This window comes from Impatiens glandulifera, chromosome 9, assembly GCF_907164915.1.
Source record: "Impatiens glandulifera chromosome 9, dImpGla2.1, whole genome shotgun sequence".
NCBI classification, from domain to species: Eukaryota; Viridiplantae; Streptophyta; class Magnoliopsida; order Ericales; family Balsaminaceae; genus Impatiens; species Impatiens glandulifera.
The window spans coordinates 25,149,142-25,166,276 of record NC_061870.1 but is presented as its reverse complement, the minus strand read 5'-3'; the positions used below and the strand labels follow the sequence as shown (position 1 = coordinate 25,166,276).

The 17,135-nt window shown below is 28.8% G+C and overlaps 1 protein-coding gene across 1 annotated transcript; it reads right to left on the bottom strand.

Annotated features, from left to right (window-relative positions):
* Window positions 1-1,959: 1,959 nt before the first annotated feature.
* On the bottom strand, window positions 1,960-5,115 carry LOC124914202 (probable LRR receptor-like serine/threonine-protein kinase At4g37250). The gene is made up of 2 exons (XM_047454701.1): window positions 3,188-5,115; window positions 1,960-2,872 (listed from the first exon to the last, which is right to left on the bottom strand). The coding sequence occupies exons 1-2, from the start codon at window positions 4,824-4,826 to the stop codon at window positions 2,190-2,192; spliced, it is 2,322 nt and encodes a 773-aa protein (XP_047310657.1). The 5' UTR covers window positions 4,827-5,115; the 3' UTR covers window positions 1,960-2,189.
* Window positions 5,116-17,135: the final 12,020 nt, after the last annotated feature.

Here is a 17,135-nt window from a genome sequence, read left to right as displayed (position 1 = left end):
GCCCTTGGCCTTGACCCGATATGGCCGTTCTCACCACCTGACCCTGCCCGCCTTGACCGGCCAACGACGACGATTTGTTATCTACTACGGCCGTTCTCACCATCTGACCCTGCCCGCCTTGACCGGGCGACGTCGAGGACCTATTATCTAGTGGGGTTCTCACCATCTGAGCCTGCCCGCTGCCTGGACCATGCGAGGTGTTGTTGTTCATAGCCGGGTCATCCGACTCCTGGAAATTAATTATTTAAGTCATGATCATGTTTTCAAATAAAAAATTTAAGATGATTGAAATTGGTTTATTTACCTTTCTAGCATATGCTTTCATGTTGGCGAAAGGAGAGGGATGAATTAATTTAAGATCCAAATTTCTTCTCCTTTCTTTTCTTCTATGATTCAAGATTATTTGTGGTTAAACAAGAATTTAATTTACATATTGGAAGATTTTTCCGATAATCTCTCCCTCCTCATAAAACATCAATGATCCACAAATTAACATTTCTTACTTTCATTTTTCCATATATATATATATATATATATATATATATATATATATATATATATATATATATATATATATATATATATATATATATTCTTTATAAATTGAATATTATAACATATAGTGATTAGTATTTTAATATCTAGTAAGAGTTGGCGAATGATACAACAATTATGATGAATGTATACATATAATGTAGAACAAATTAAATCAAAAACACCAATTCTCTAATCTGCTGTCTTTTATGCTGGCATCATTATTAGAGATTGCAAACATAGATCTTTTTTGGGTTTATTGATTTGTAAATCTGAATGGAAAATCAAACCCGATGACGACGATATAAGAAAACGGTTTAGTTTGATGGGTTAAAAAATCGGTTTTATTTGTTTGGAAATTATATTGTTAATGATGAATAATATAGATGTATCTAAAAATTACTTTTACAAAATAGCAATCACAAAAAACTGCATATTCTTTAACATATAGTCTAGTTAAATGATACCTATCATTTCTTGGTTGGAACTAAAAATATTATGAATCATAACTAAAAAAAATATGAACAACAAAAATCGCAAGAAATTTTTCATTGAATTTCTTCTTCCTCTTTTTATCCGCCTGCTCCGGAGATAGTGACCTAATGCGACTGCCATTTTCTCAGTACAGGTAATACACTCACAATAAATAAGATATTTATTTTTGAAAATGAAAGAAAAACACATTTACTTTCAAAATTTATATTATTTCAGAATGCATTTATTAGATCAATTCAAAGTCAAACTTTTAAAGTGCGGTTGGTAACAAAATATTAAACTACCTGAATTGAGTCAATTGACAATCAACATTGTATTTCTATCATATTTTCATTATTTTTTTCAAACCCAATCATGTTATTTAATTAATAGTAAAATGAATTATAATATTATTTATTATTCAATTACACATAAAATTTTAATTTAAATATATAGTGTCAATGGTGCTAGCTAGGGCAATCCCATCTTCATTAATTAACATGACAGACAACCTTGGACATATTCTTAACTAAAGTGGGCCTATGGCAGATCTGCCAATATTAATTAGCCCTTATTTCTGTTGAAATAAATTTTCCAATTTCATATAATGGTACCTGCCCTTTGGATAGTCAAATATATCGATTCTCGACTTGAACTCGATTTTAAACTCGATGGGTATCTCAATTTGTATCATATCTTTAGTTTGTCGGTTACACGATTTTCAACCGATACCCTATTACTTGATCGAATATTAGATTTAGGTATTGCATACTCTCCTCCCTCGATTGGGTAATCATGGGATGATTTAAAATAGGTATTGCATACTCTCTTCCCTTGATCAGGTAATCATGGAATGATTTAAAATATCCGAATTCAAACTATTAAGTACCACGAATATCAAGTATACAAGTATTCATTGTCATCCTTATTTATACAAGAAAACATAAAAGGTAAGATTAAGAAATTTATTAAAGATTTTGAATTAGTTTTGAAATCCAAACCACAAGTGAGTCCTTTACATTGAGGTAAAATAACACAAACCAAACCTGAATAGAGAATTAGAAACTTGAAGATAAAGTAAAAAGTAAAAAAGTAAAAAAAAAAATCTCAGTCAACTAAATACATTTACAAACTGGGAGGTGAGGTGGAGGGTGGGGCCCAAAGTGAGTGAGTCATAATAATTATTGATGAGTGTAACAAAATGACGATGAAGTTGATGGAAACTTCTCAAGTGCATGCACGACCTCTTTCATAGCCGGTCTTTTCTGTGGGACCGGTGATATACAATTCAATCCCAGTCTCATAATCGCCAGCAAGGCATCCTCCTTACCTTCCACGTCATCACGTATCGCCACGTCAGCCATCCTCAAAACCCGCCCCCCACTTTCCTCACCCGCCAAAACCATCGCCAACTCCTCCGCATTACTACTAATCTTCCCCATTATCAACTCAAGCAAAACCACCCCAAATGAATAAACGTCCCATTTCTGATGCGGTTTCAAACTCCTCAACGATTCCGGCGCATAATAAGGCGATATACCGCCCATTGAACTCGGACTCGGACTCGGTGTCGGCCCACCCGATAACTCCTGAAAACTCTCCCGAGAAGCTGTTGACCTTTTACTACCGAATATCCTAGATGACCCGCTAGGTCTGTAACTGGTCTCACCGGTTACAAGCCGTTCGAGACCGAAGTCGCCGATTCGTGGTTCCATGTCGGTGTCTAGGAGAATGTTGCTTGGCTTTAGGTTTCCATGCACATGCTTTTTGTCGTGGATGTATGCCAGGCCGCGGGCCACACCTTTCGCTATCTTGAGCCGCACTTCCCACTGGAGAAGATGACAGGGAGACGATCCCACTTTCCCTAGAATAAATTAACATATAATAATTCAAGTTATGATTAATAACAATAACAATAATAATAATAATAATCGCCATGATAGATGGTGACTGTTGCTAGAAATAGAACCCAATTGCCGGGTATGGCAGGGCTATCATGCGCTGTGAAGATTTTGCAATTAGTTTAAGATATTTAGTTACACCCACTCCCGCCGCCCATAGTTATTATAATTGGTCCCAACTGTCAGATTCAATGCTATTTTACGCTGGAATTTTCGGGTCGGGTCGGGTTAATTTGTAAAAATGTACTTGTTGCAGAGACAGGGTGAGAGAGACTTACTGTGTCGGGCATTGGCGAGGCTACCATTGGGGATGAAATCATAGATAACAAGCTTTTCATCGGAGCCCCAATAGAACCCACGAATTCTAACCAGATTCGGATGTATAAGCTTGGCAATGGTTCGAACCTGGTTTTCGAAGTCTTTAAACCGTTCCAAACCGCTCTCGCCGATTCTACGAACCGCTAATGAAGTTCCGTCTTCCAAAACTGCCTTATACGTAATGCTTGAACCGGACGCACCCAATATGTACGCCGACGCTTTCAAAAGAATCTCGAGTTCAAGTTCTCTGTCTCCGTCAACGGTCACAAGTTCTCCACCTTTCTGCTGCGGCGGCGCCGCCGCCGCATTTTTCGATCCTTTGAAGCCAACGTCGGAAGTGCTGGATGCCGACGAGGAGGAGTCGTCATCGTCGTCGTCATTGTCGTCTTTAGTTTGTTTTCTCAAACAGGCTAAAGCTCGGATCCCTTTGGATTCTTCAGAGGACGTCGTAGATGACCAGTCATGAGTAATTTTGACCATATTTTGTTGGGTTTCTTTCGATTTCCCACTTTTCGTGGAAGAAACGTTACCCTTTTTCTTTTTCTTCTTCAACCGATAAACGTACAAGAAAATAAACGCCAAGAACGCGATTCCCAATACATCGCCAACTACGATGCCGATTATAGTCCCTGCCCTTGATTTTCCCTTCTTTCCCGCGGAGCTGTCTTTTGCCGGGTCGTTCGCCGGCGATGAATCAATAGTTTTCGGAATAGCAGCGATCGCCGGAGGTGCATCATTTGGGGGAGTGTAGATTGAAGATGTAATTGGGCATAAATTTCTCAATGGTTTCCCACATAGCTGATTATTACCAAAAAATGATCTTGGGTCTTGATTAATGAAAAGACTGGTCGCCGGAATTTCGCCGGAGAAGTTATTGAATGATAAATCAATGGTAGCATTTGTTGGGATTTGATTAGCAAATCCCAACAAGATCTCGCCGGAAAGACGATTAAACGAGACATTAAAATAACCAAGATGATTCCCTTGAAAATCAGAAGGTAGAGTACCGTTAATGAGATTCATAGAAAGATCTAATAACTTAATCCAATTGACACCTCTAGGAACACTACCGGAGAAGTAATTGTTCTTCAAAGAGATCACAGTTAAGTTATTAAGAGAAGTAAGATTCTCCGGAATTTCTCCCCCTAGAAAATTATCAGAAAGGCTAAGAAATTCCAGATTGTAGAGTTTCCCCACTTGCTCCGACAGCTCGCCGGATAGAGAATTACCAGAGATATCTAACGTCCGGAGCTCGGTTGCCATGAAAATTGAAAGTGGAATGGTCCCGTTGATTGAATTGTTGGAGAGATTGAGTACTCTGAGGTTTGAGATCATGCCGAGATTTGCAGGCATGGAACCGATGAGCTGGGAATTGGGAAGAGAAAGAGAGGTAACGAGGGAGGATTCGTTAGATCCTTCGCATGTGATGCCATTCCATAAGCATGGATTGATGTCGGTGGAGTTCCAATTAGAGAGAACTCCAAGTGGGTCTTTGAGTATAGAGAATTTGAATGATAACAAGAGAACTCCATCAAGATTTAGACCGAAAGAAAGATGAACAAAGAAGAAGAAAATGAAAACTGCACTCTGTAAAATCATGATGATGCCCACATCCTCCTTTGTTTTCCAGATGTAGAAGAAGGAAGGAAAGAACAGAAAGAGATAGATTTAGGAATCTGAAAAAAGCATGTGGGAGTGGGGGAGAAAGTAAGTGAGAAACAGCTCACCGGAAAACCAAAATGCTTCTTCTTTCTTCTTCTTCTCCGATTAGAGATTTAAGAAAGTATGAAAACAATGAAGATTTCACATTGATTCATTTGTGGGATTTAATGCATCTGTTTTCTCTCTCTCTCTCTATAACACTTCTTTGGGTCTTACAAATGTATCATTTTTTTGCTGAATGAGAAATTGGACTAAGTTCATTAAAGAAGATTAAAGTAAAGAACGAATAGCATCTTGGCTAAGGGACATCCAAGTGAAGTTAAGTTATCGTTGACATTTTCCTCATTTCTCATCTTTTTCCAACTTTTTAATATTAAAAAACTACATCTTTAAGTCATATTTTTTGGTATTAACTTTTTTTTTCTTCTTCTCACCAGAATTTATTTTCAGGATTGGTTAGTTTTTCTTTTAAAATGTTCAATAGTCTTGTTAAAATATTAAATAAATAAATAAAAATTAATGTGTGCAAAATTCATGGCAATGAGATCTCCACCTAATCTATCAATTTTTTACATCATATATAATATAATGAAAATATAATAACATTGTAGGAAAATAGCAAGATAGTGAGATTTTGAAAAAATTTAAAATTCCTCACAAACAAAAATTATCTTTAAGAAAATAATAGGAATATTATTTTATTAATTCGTAAATCTAGTTACTTCAATTTAATTTATGTTTTCCAACTTGCATCAGTGATTCTCGGCATAACTCACCTAATAAATACTTTTAATGTTTTAAAAATGACTTTAAATATTAGCGACACCCTAGTAATGTAAAAACGACTGGATCGACTAATCAAATTAAGTTAATTACCCATGTCCTAGGATTGATTATACGGAATTCATTATAATTTTTAATGAAAATTTAAGTTTGTTTGCAGAACTAATTTGATATCTATCTTAAATTATAATTAACAACAGTTAATGTGAAAATTGGATTAATGTTTATTAGGAAGAATTTTTAATTATCATCTGTAAAATAATAATATAATAAAAATTAAGAATTTTTTTTTAACTTTTAATGATTTTGAGTTCTATATTAGTAACTTTATCTGAAATTTGGTCTTTGGATCTGTTTTCAATATAGGCAATAAAGTGGTTAGAGAAGACAATCTAATTTCTTTCTACACGTAATTATCATAAATTGGCACATATATTTTTGGTTAGGTTATTAAAAAAATTAGATTAAATTTTGTACAGTTTGCAAATTGATATAATTTTATATTTAAATTAAACAAGAATAGAGGTCTTAAAAGAAACAAAAAACAAATTTAGATTAATCTGAATTAATTTACTTTATGAAACTACCCCTAAGACATAGTCCTAATTATATGAGAATCCAACAATGATACCCCACAAATGTACCATTATAAATCATATTACAGTAAATAAATTAATCTAAAAAATGTCCAAGTACATATTAATTATTTATTAAGTTACCTTTTTTGGAGTATTGTAATTGGAATAAAGTTAATATGGCAGCTAGCTTTAGCATCATTATCATTCAACCAAAAATTATAAATATTCCAAAACTTACTAGTCCAATTGTGTCACTACTTTTCCATGTCTAGTTAATTAATTGGGATTAGTGAATTATCTTCTTTTTTTTTCTCTAATCTCTACCCATGATCATCCATATGAGAAAAAGTTTTAAAAAAAGCAAAAAAAAAGTTGATGTCCCTTTTCCCTTTTCCCTTTTCTGCTCATGTAAATGTGAAGGTGGTGGTGCTATATGAAAGAAACTATTTGTTGGAACATGTATGATTAAAGTGACACAAAAATGATTATTAAAAAGGCACCACTAACCTTCCTAATTAGCTTTTTTTACCTTATAAAAAGAAGAACACGACCGTATAATAATGTCAAATCACCATCAAGAATCGGTTCCATGAACATAGACCCTCCTGAATTGGCCCCATCCTCTCCTTGCCCTAGTTAGCTAATTTGTGTTTTTGATAATATATGAATGATTAATATTTCTATTAGGTCATAATGAATGATAGATGGGTATATACTATTTGAATTTGTTTTTAATATTGATTGCATCTAACTATATACCTAAATCAATTATTATAAGAACCCACCGATTTTTTTATTATTTAAAATGAAATTGGTTGACCAATTATGCATGCACTTATAATTATACAGCTCATATAAATAGGTTAATTAAGTTTTTAATGTTTAGTTTGAAAATTGAAATACAATCAAAAGAAGCAAAAGTTACCTAAACTAAGGAATTTCTTTTTCTTTTAACACCAAGAAAAGTTGTAAACAAATATTGGAATTAATCAAATGCTCTAAATATTAATCACTGAGTTATATATTGTATTCCATACAAAGAATGTTGTTGACTTCATAATTTTTAATTTAATTATATATAATGGTAGAAATATTTCCTGTTTTTGAGGTTGAAATTACAACCATAATGGCATAAATGGCCTACCAAAATATTGTGGCTTTATTGACTTGAATAATTATTATTGATATATATTTTTTTAATTTAGGAAGTTATTATCGAATAAAAATATTATTAGAATATAAGAAATCGTAAGAACATCATCTTTCATAGTTAAGCCATCTCTTTCACTTTATTTAAAATGGTTGATTTTTGTGTCTTTTACAACTCTATTAATGATTTTATCATTTATTTCCAATCAAATGTTTCCTATAATAGTCACGAATTTAGTTTTCCACGTCTTGTTATGATTGTTTTTTGAAATTGTATATAATATTCAAATTCAAACAATTTAGTTATTGTTCACTACTAGGAAATGTTTTTTAATGTCTGGGATTTTATCATCGTTATTAATGATGTTCCTTTGAATGCATTAATGATACTAATATATTCCATCCTTATAATAATGTGTTAACAAATTAATCTTTTTTTTAGTGTAGTCATTGTCATTATTATACTTTTAACAATTGAATTCTAAATGTCTATCGTTTCAAAAGTTCACCGACTTATTGTTTTCAATTGTTGTTACTATTTCTTATTTGTTGAACTTGAAGTTTAAGACAGTTTTTTAATTTTTAATTTTATGTTTAACTTAGTCGATTAAAAAAAAAACACTTGCATTTTTTGTTGTCTAAAACGAATTAGATCTTTGACAGTAAAAATCACTAATTTCTTTTTTTATTTTGTCGGTTATTCTCGGTGTGTTTATAATGAATTGTTTTTATTTGCTGCCTACCTACCGTTTGAATCAATTTGGATATTTGATTTGTTTATATAAATATATATTAAGAGAAATGATAGGTTTGGAGAATTTAGAAAAAGGAACGAGGGAGGAAATGACTAGAAAAAAAAAATCCTTCTATTTTTTCAACCAATTAGGTAATGTTACATTATTTTCTATCTAATTACCTCCCCTATTACTCCTCATGTATTAAATTATATATTTTTTTTTTTGTATAAAGGAAGTTTTGCCTCAATATCGAATATTTTATTCAAATATCGTCGTTACAAAGAATTTGAAAGTATTTCGATCTGCAAAATAAAATAACAAGTATAAACTCTTTTGTCATATATTATAACTTTAAATTCTCATTACCTTCTCCTTTACTTGATTTAAGTCATTTCTATATATAATGTTATTTTTCAAGCTTTGATTTTGAGAATTTTTTATTTGTTTAATATAGGATTTTTGTCCAATTATTAAAGGATTCACATGTCTTCCATCTGGAAGTCAAACGCCCTGTCTCTCTTTAATGCAATTCCCTTCTACAAACATATCTTGTTTGATAAAAAAAAATATTATTTGAATTTTGAGTTTTTTTGTTTTATTATAATATATTTTTATATTTAAATTTAAATATTTTAAGATTAAAGTAAAAAATAATATATTTTTTTATGTATATTAAAAATAATACAAAAATCATTTAAATACAACGATAAAACATGACATTAAAAGAAAGATAAATAAAAGTAAAAAAACGATGCTCAGAACTCGTAAATACTCAAAAAAAAAAAAAAAAAAAAACAAACAAACAATTAACTCCCCGAAAAATTGGTTTTCTGGAAAACAAATTTCAGAAAGTTTCACATCGGACAACTACATTTATTGAAAGTTTGATCCTTTCTCTCCTACGAGATAGTAAAAAAATTTTGGAATGGTAACCCAAATACAAAAAAGTCGCATCAATCCAAATTTTTCAATAATTACCAAAAAAACTCGGGCAACCTAATGAATCTCAATAATACTCCACAAAAAATTTAAATACTAGTCACCATCGACAAAACAAAAGTAATTAAGTTGTCGATTCAACATTCTCGTGACACATACGACTAACTATAATACAACATTTTTTCATTCACATATCTTTCGTAAATATTTCACCGAAAATAACGCTTCATCCCAAGAACGAGATATTTGATAAAATCTTTGACTCCCAAAATAAGAGTATTTTAGTATTAATTAATGAATTTGTAATTTGATGGTTAAAAAGATATGATTAAATGAAAATGTTATAAGTAAAAATTCATAAAAATACAACTAAAAAGTTTTGTGTCACATTTTTTAACATGTACTACAATCTCATTAATCTCATTTATATCATTTTCCTCTATATATGATCCTTCCTTACTAAGATGAACTCCTTATGATCATTTTGGTTAATTTGTTGTGCAATTTGCACATTTTCAGGATAACAAAAATCAATTCATTAGAAATATGGTCTCCATTAAAAAGTGTTAGACCTAATTATTAAAACACAACATGTGGTCTTTGTCACATGAACATGATCAGTTTGTACCTATATGAAATTTCATACATATTTTGAGACATTGACAAATTCAGGCTTAAACTTCTAATGTTCAAAAAAATGGGATCATAATCTTAAACTAAGAAAAAAAATCCAAAAAAAATATATGTATATACAATTTAACAAAACCAATACCATTTTCACTAAAAATGTCATAATTGAAATGGTGATAATAATAGTGAAATTATAGGTGTTAACTTTTCCAATGGAATGAGCCCTATTTTCAAACAAGATTAAACATTAATACAGCTTTAAGAAGACAGTCTCGTGAAAATCACATGACTAGATTGTACTTAAAATAATTAAGTTTTTTTATAAAATAATTAATTAACTTAGCTAATAGGATATATACTAGGTCAGAAACCCTAAAAACTTTATAGTTGTTAATTAGAAGAACGTGGTTTGCAGGTGATCGATCTATCACAAAAGTCAAGGATTGTTAAAATAATTAATCTCACTGTTAATAATATAATTAACCCTAATTTATTTATAATTAAGATCTCTGCACATGATATCACTCCATGGCCACTGCCTAGACCGACATCGCATTGCAATTAATTAATTATTCTAATTCCTCTTTCTCATTTTCATAAAAATAAAACATTCCAATTCCTAATAAATACAAACAAGGATCTATCACAGGGAACAATTGGGATGATTTAAAAGTAAATAAATTAAATATTTACTTAAAATAACATGCAATCAATCATCACCAAACTAAGATGGTTTTGATCAATTAGAATGGGAGATTCAAATGCTCATTAAAATTAATTAACATTAATTGAGGAAATTATGATGATAAACGTCAGGATGATAAACTACCGTTGAGCTGAATAACACTTCTATGTCTTATATATTAAATTAAATATTATATAATTTCTCAATCTATTACGATAGTTCAAATAGAGTGATTAATAAGAGATTAAATGTCACGGATTCAATTCTCAATTATGTATTAACTTAAAATGTTGTGGTTGTCGATCATCCCATATAAAATATAATAAAAACATATTATGTAATTTCAATTTAATAATTGGTATATCATATATCAAAGTAATATACTCAGAGATTGATAAATTATCTACAATCTTCTTCTATTACAATTCTTTTTGTTTTATTGGTAGTGGTGATAATAATTAATAAATGAAGTTTTTTAATTAATTTGATTTATTTAAAACTGTCTAAAGAGTATGGATATAGCTTACCACTTTACAATAATTGTAGTATACAATTAAGATAAATTCCATTTCACTTTTAAAAAAAAAAAAATTAAAAACCCATTTAGTGTAATTTTACTCAGAAATCAACTACCATAAAAAAAAAAAAAAAAATCAAAACTGACTAGAGTACTTTCAAATGATAATAGTTAGCATATAAAATATCAGAAGTAACTAATTTAATTTATAAGATTTGTCAATGGACATTATATATATATTAACAAATAACAAGTAGTAGAAGATTGAGGCTTTAACAATCCACATAACAAACAAGTCAACCTTAGCCATTTAACTTATAATTCCTTTAGAATTGCATATAGAATATAAAATACCAAAAATGATATTTATCTTAATCCATAATATATAGATTTATTTTAATATATAAAATAATAAAATAAAATATGAATATAAAGAAAGACATTATATATAAATAATAAAGTTGATATGATAATGTAAAATAATATATGAGTGGAAAAGTGGAAAAGGAAATGAGAGATCCCATTTCATAGAATGTCAGTCAAAGTAAACATTTCATAGGCTGGCTTCCACACAAACCAAAATTAAAAAATATTAATGATTTAATGCATCACAATTGGTATTAATAATAGTAATATTATTATTATTATTTAATGAGCATTGGTAGTAACAAGGAATGTATATTTTATATTTAATTTAATTTAATGAATGAAAGGATTTTGGCTATTTGGGACTTGGGAGATCGTATCCCTTAAGACATGCCTTATTAAGCGTGTTATTAATTAATTAAATAGTGTTCTTGTTGTAAAATGTTATTTTAAATCCTTTCATTGAATAATTAACCATAAGTTATGAGCATTCTTTTTCTCTCTTTTAATAGGTTGTTGGCATTCCTCAATGGTTTTGATCTTTTATTTTTATTATTATTCATTTAATATTATTTGAGTTTGTTTTTAATATTAATTGCAACTAACTATATACCTAAATCAATTATTAAAAAAAACCCACCAATTTATTTATTATTTAAAACGAAATTGGCCGGTTGACCAATTATGCATGCACGTATAATTATACAGCACACATATATATGTATATAGGTTTAAGTTTTTAATGCTTAGTTTGAAAGACAATCAAAAGGAGCATTTCCAAACCAAGAAAAGTTGTAACCAAATATTGGTGATATATTAAATTGTAAAAATATAATCGGCCTACCAAAATATTGTGGTGGTAATGACTTGAATAATTATTATTTTTTTATTTAGAAAGATAACACCGGATAAGATTTAATTAGAGACGTCTTTATTAATAATAGATTAATGAGATAATTAATTTTTTTAAAATTAAAGTATTCCTTGGTATTTCTTATATTATTTGAATATATAAAATTGCTATTTAAAATAATACAAGAGAAGAGTAGAGCATCAATAAGAAAATCTTTATAGTTAAACCATCTCTTTCACTTTATTTTAAATGGATTTTTGTGTCTTTTACAACTATTGATGATTTGATCATTTAATTCCAATCAAATGTTTCCCAGAATAGTCACGAATTTAGTTTGCTATGTCTTGTTATAATTTTTTTTTTAATTCAAATAATTTAGTTATGGTTCACTAATATCAGTCCGGTTCTATGACCAAAACCGTATGCCTCTGATCTAGACCATCACAATTTGAGTTGAGTGATTTTAAAATAGAAAATTTTAAAAATTCAAAAAAAAAGGTTCAACCCGTTTATTATTATTATTATTATTATTATTATTATTATTATTATTATTATTATTATTATTATTATTATTATTATTCATAGAGATAAACTTTTAGGTGAAGTAATTATTAATTATAGTAATTATATATTTTTTTATATAAAATATTATGTTATTATGGTTAACTAAAAATAATAATTAACTATAGGTCTGGTCATTCGACCACCATAGGGAGTGCGATCCTCCTGCGAAATGATGAGGAAGTGAAAATAGATGAAGAGTATGTTAAGGCGTACTGGTCATCGATTCCTAAAGGAAGATTGAAATTGTCGAGTCAATTGGAAATGAGACTATATAACCCAAATATGAAGAACAACGACATTACTAAAACAACCGAAATGCCGGAGAATATTCTAAACAAAAATGCAATTGACAATAATTTTAAAATAGACTTTGTAGTATATGTTGTCAACTTTCTATGTTCTCATTTTTTTTTTGCATCATGGCAAAAAAAGAAATCCAAATAATTGACAGCCTTCCATTGCAAGAATATTTATATTGGGAGGAAAAATATGATATATCCCAGGCCTTGGTAATAAGCTGAACTTTTGTATCTAAAAGTGTTTATATTTCACATTTATGTTTTTTTTTATCCTGGTAAAACAGAAACATGTTTTTGTGAACTTCATGAAGAGTGTTGACTCAAGTATCGTCGCTTCAATAGCTGAATTCACGTTTAACGTTTTCAAATTTCATTGGCAAGACCCAGATAATAAAATAGATGGTGGAACTACTATATGTGGCAACTAGATAAATATACAAGAGATGAAACAAGATTGAAGAAAATGTAACTTTTTTAACATGTTTATTGTTTAACATTTTAATTGTTTAAGAATTCTCTATACTAACCTCCTGAAACTTATTTTTTTTAAGTTCACTGGAGTAATGGAGGCATTGAGGATAAAATATGGTGCGACCATCTTGATGTCAGAACTTAACATTATTGTTGAATATTTACGTTTCATTGACAAAAATTTTAGAGAAAATGTAAATAAATGAACACAAATTGTAACATTATATATGAAATGAATGGGAAATTAATACCATTTTTTATATTGGAAATTACATTATTTGATTGCTACATTATATATGAAATGAATTGAAAATTAATACCATTTCTTTATATTGGAAATTACATTGTTAATGGATATTTTAGTCCCAGACATGGTCATGTTCGTGATATTTTTATCCAAAACATGGTCATGTTTGACTTTTTTGTTCCGAACATAGTCATGTTCAGGACTTTTTTTAGAAAAAAATAATTTTTTTAATAGAATCCTATTTATAAGTTTTTTTAATAATCAAATGAACATAAAAAAAAAGTCTCGAACATACTAAATCAACAAGAACATAATTTTTTAGTAATCCTATCTTATGAGTTACAACATTAACATGTTTATAAAAATTAACATGTTACAAAATTGTCATGTTACAAAATTTCCATGTTACAAAATTTTCATGTTACAAAATTACATCATGTTACAAAATTAAAATCCTTAATCTTTTGTATTGTCAATGGGTAGTAGGCATTCACATTTATTTGTGCATTCATTGTCGACCCTACTTGCAAAAGTTGCGATGACTGGAAAAATGTCAATGGAGTAGTAGACATTCACGTATGGTTGTGGAGTTGATGTTGGAATTGAAGTTGTATGATGAAACAAAAAAAAATTCAAAACTTTTATTAAACATAACATGGTAAACAACTAAGATAAAGAATAATACAGTCAAATATTCTTTCGGGATCTCGAGTTGGTGGTCGACTTCCTCACAATTTTCTCAATGAAATAATGTTTTTTCTTAGTTGGTGGTCGACATCAAGCTCTTACTTTCACAAAAGAGTGTATAAAAATTCATGTTGATGGAGATACTTCTATTTCTTTGTCTGGAGATACTTCTGTGCCTTTTTATGCCCTTCCATGATTATATTCCATAAACATAAATTATTACTTTGAAGACTTTTAAGCCGTTGAGCAATAAAGAACATTTTTTTTTCAGATTTTGCTCTAATGTGTTGAACCTCTTGCATTAATTGGGTTATGTACTATTGTAACATTTTTCTTCCATAGATATATCTAAATCGTAAATGTTAGTGATAATTTGATACCCACACTTAATATCTTTACGCAACTAGTCTATGATAAAAAAAAACAATGGTATCTCATTCACCCTCAATTTTCTCAACACATCCAAGATGTCTACACAAAATACCTCTGAACTCAAACATTCAACATTGACATTTAACATTGCATTTCAGTTCAGTATAGTGCGCTTTGTAAAAATATCTCTTAAATTTTCACCAACAATCCCCAAAACCTCTCCTCAACTTGAAATATAATAGTTGTCTTTTCCTCTTTCAATGTGGAGATATTACATAACATCATCCCTCTAACTTCTTGTTGGAACAACTTTAATATCTCTTGAGTGTAGAAGCCTTATAATTGTCTTTAAAAAACATAACCACACACAATTAGTATGGTAGAATTAAACGATTGAAAATTCAGTTTCTTTTCTTTCTCAATATTCTTCAACAAAGCCTTATCATATTGCTCCATGAATTGTTTGAGAGATGTTTTGGAGTGCACAAAATCGTAAAAAAATGCGTTCATACTTTCACTCCATTGAGATGTGGACATCCCTGCCCAAAAATGACTTTTCACATAAATAAATATCCATTTAGATATTTCCAAAAATAAAAAATTCAACCAGACAATATATTCCAGCTGATAATCATATAATAGTCTCGTTCAATTATTTTCGCATTGTTGAATAATAATGGAATTGTATATAATGTTTTCAGTCTTTTCTTTATTAGTTTGTATTCAGCATTATTTTCAAATTTTGTAGGAAGTTTCATAATGATATGCCACAAAAAAAACGATGATGAACTTTATAAAATACTTTTCAATTGCAATTGTCATGGATCAATATTGGTCTGTGATTATGGCATTTAGAGCTCGATCAAGTATACATGTCAACCAAACTTTGAACAATCAAGTGAAAGACTCTGTATCTTCACTTGACAATAAGCCACATTCAAGTAAAATGGATTGACCATGATGATTGACCCCAACAAATGGAGCAAAAAACATGTCATAGCGATTAGTCAAATAGGTTGTATCAAAAGTGATAACATTAGAGAAATACTCATAGGCAATCATGCACTTTCCATCAACCCAAAACACTTTTGTAATTCGGGATTCCTCGTCCAAATCAACAAAGTAGAAAAAGTTAGAGTTCCTACTTTACATTCTTAAGAAATAATTATTGAGTGATTCAACATTCTCACTCTTTAACCTCAATCTTTGAGCTTCTATAATGTAATTTCTACATGTTCTCTCATAAAATGACAGGTTATCATACCCTCCAGTTTCCACTACAAACGATTAAAAACTTTTGGCCAAATTTATTATGGCTTCATCGTTTAATTACAATCTCTTCTTTGCATGTATGTCCATTACTTTGTAAGATCTAATATGTCGTGTCTTTCAGGGCTTAATGTATGGTTATGCTCAAGACATACACTTGTTATCACAAATTTTCATTCATTCCTAATAACTACATTAATCTTAATTTTAAGATTGGTCTTAGTGATAGGTCTAGGTTTAAAAAAATTTTAGACCTTGTTGTTGCTTTCCTACACTCTTTGAACAAGCAAAGATGAAATAATTTTGCTTACCATCTACACCATTAAAATTATTATTTTTGTTATTAATATTATTTTTATTATTATTGATATTATTAATATTTTAATTATTTATTATTAGTATTTTTATTATTATTATTTTTATTTTTATTGTTTTTATTATTAGTATTAGTATTTTAATTATTATTATTATCATTATTATTTATTATTTTTTAGTACTATTTTTATTTTTATTTATTATTATTTCTTTTATTATTATTATTTTATTATTATTATTGTTATGTTATTATTATTATTATTTTATTATCATTATTATTATTTTTATTATTATGTTTAGTACTATTTTTATTTTTATTTATTATTATTTCTTTTATTATTATTATTTTATTATTATTATTGTTATGTTATTATTATTATTATTTTATTATCATTATTATTATTTTTATTATTATGTTTAGTACTATTTTTTATTATTATTATTACTTTTATTTTTATTATTATTATTTTATTATTTTTATTGTTATGCTATTATTATTATTATTTTATCGTTACTCATTTTTTATTATCATTATTTTTCTTCTTATTATTTTCTTCTTATTATTATTATTTTTATTATTATCTTTTAATTAATATTATTTTTTTTATTATTATTATTTTCATTATCGTTATTATTATTGTTATTATTTGTATTTTACTTATTATTATTATTTTTTTATTATTAATATTACTTTTATTTTTATTTTTAGTATTATAATTATTATTATTTTTAGTTTTTTATATAAAACCCTGAACTCCATTTCTTTTCCCTCCCAGCCGCCGCAC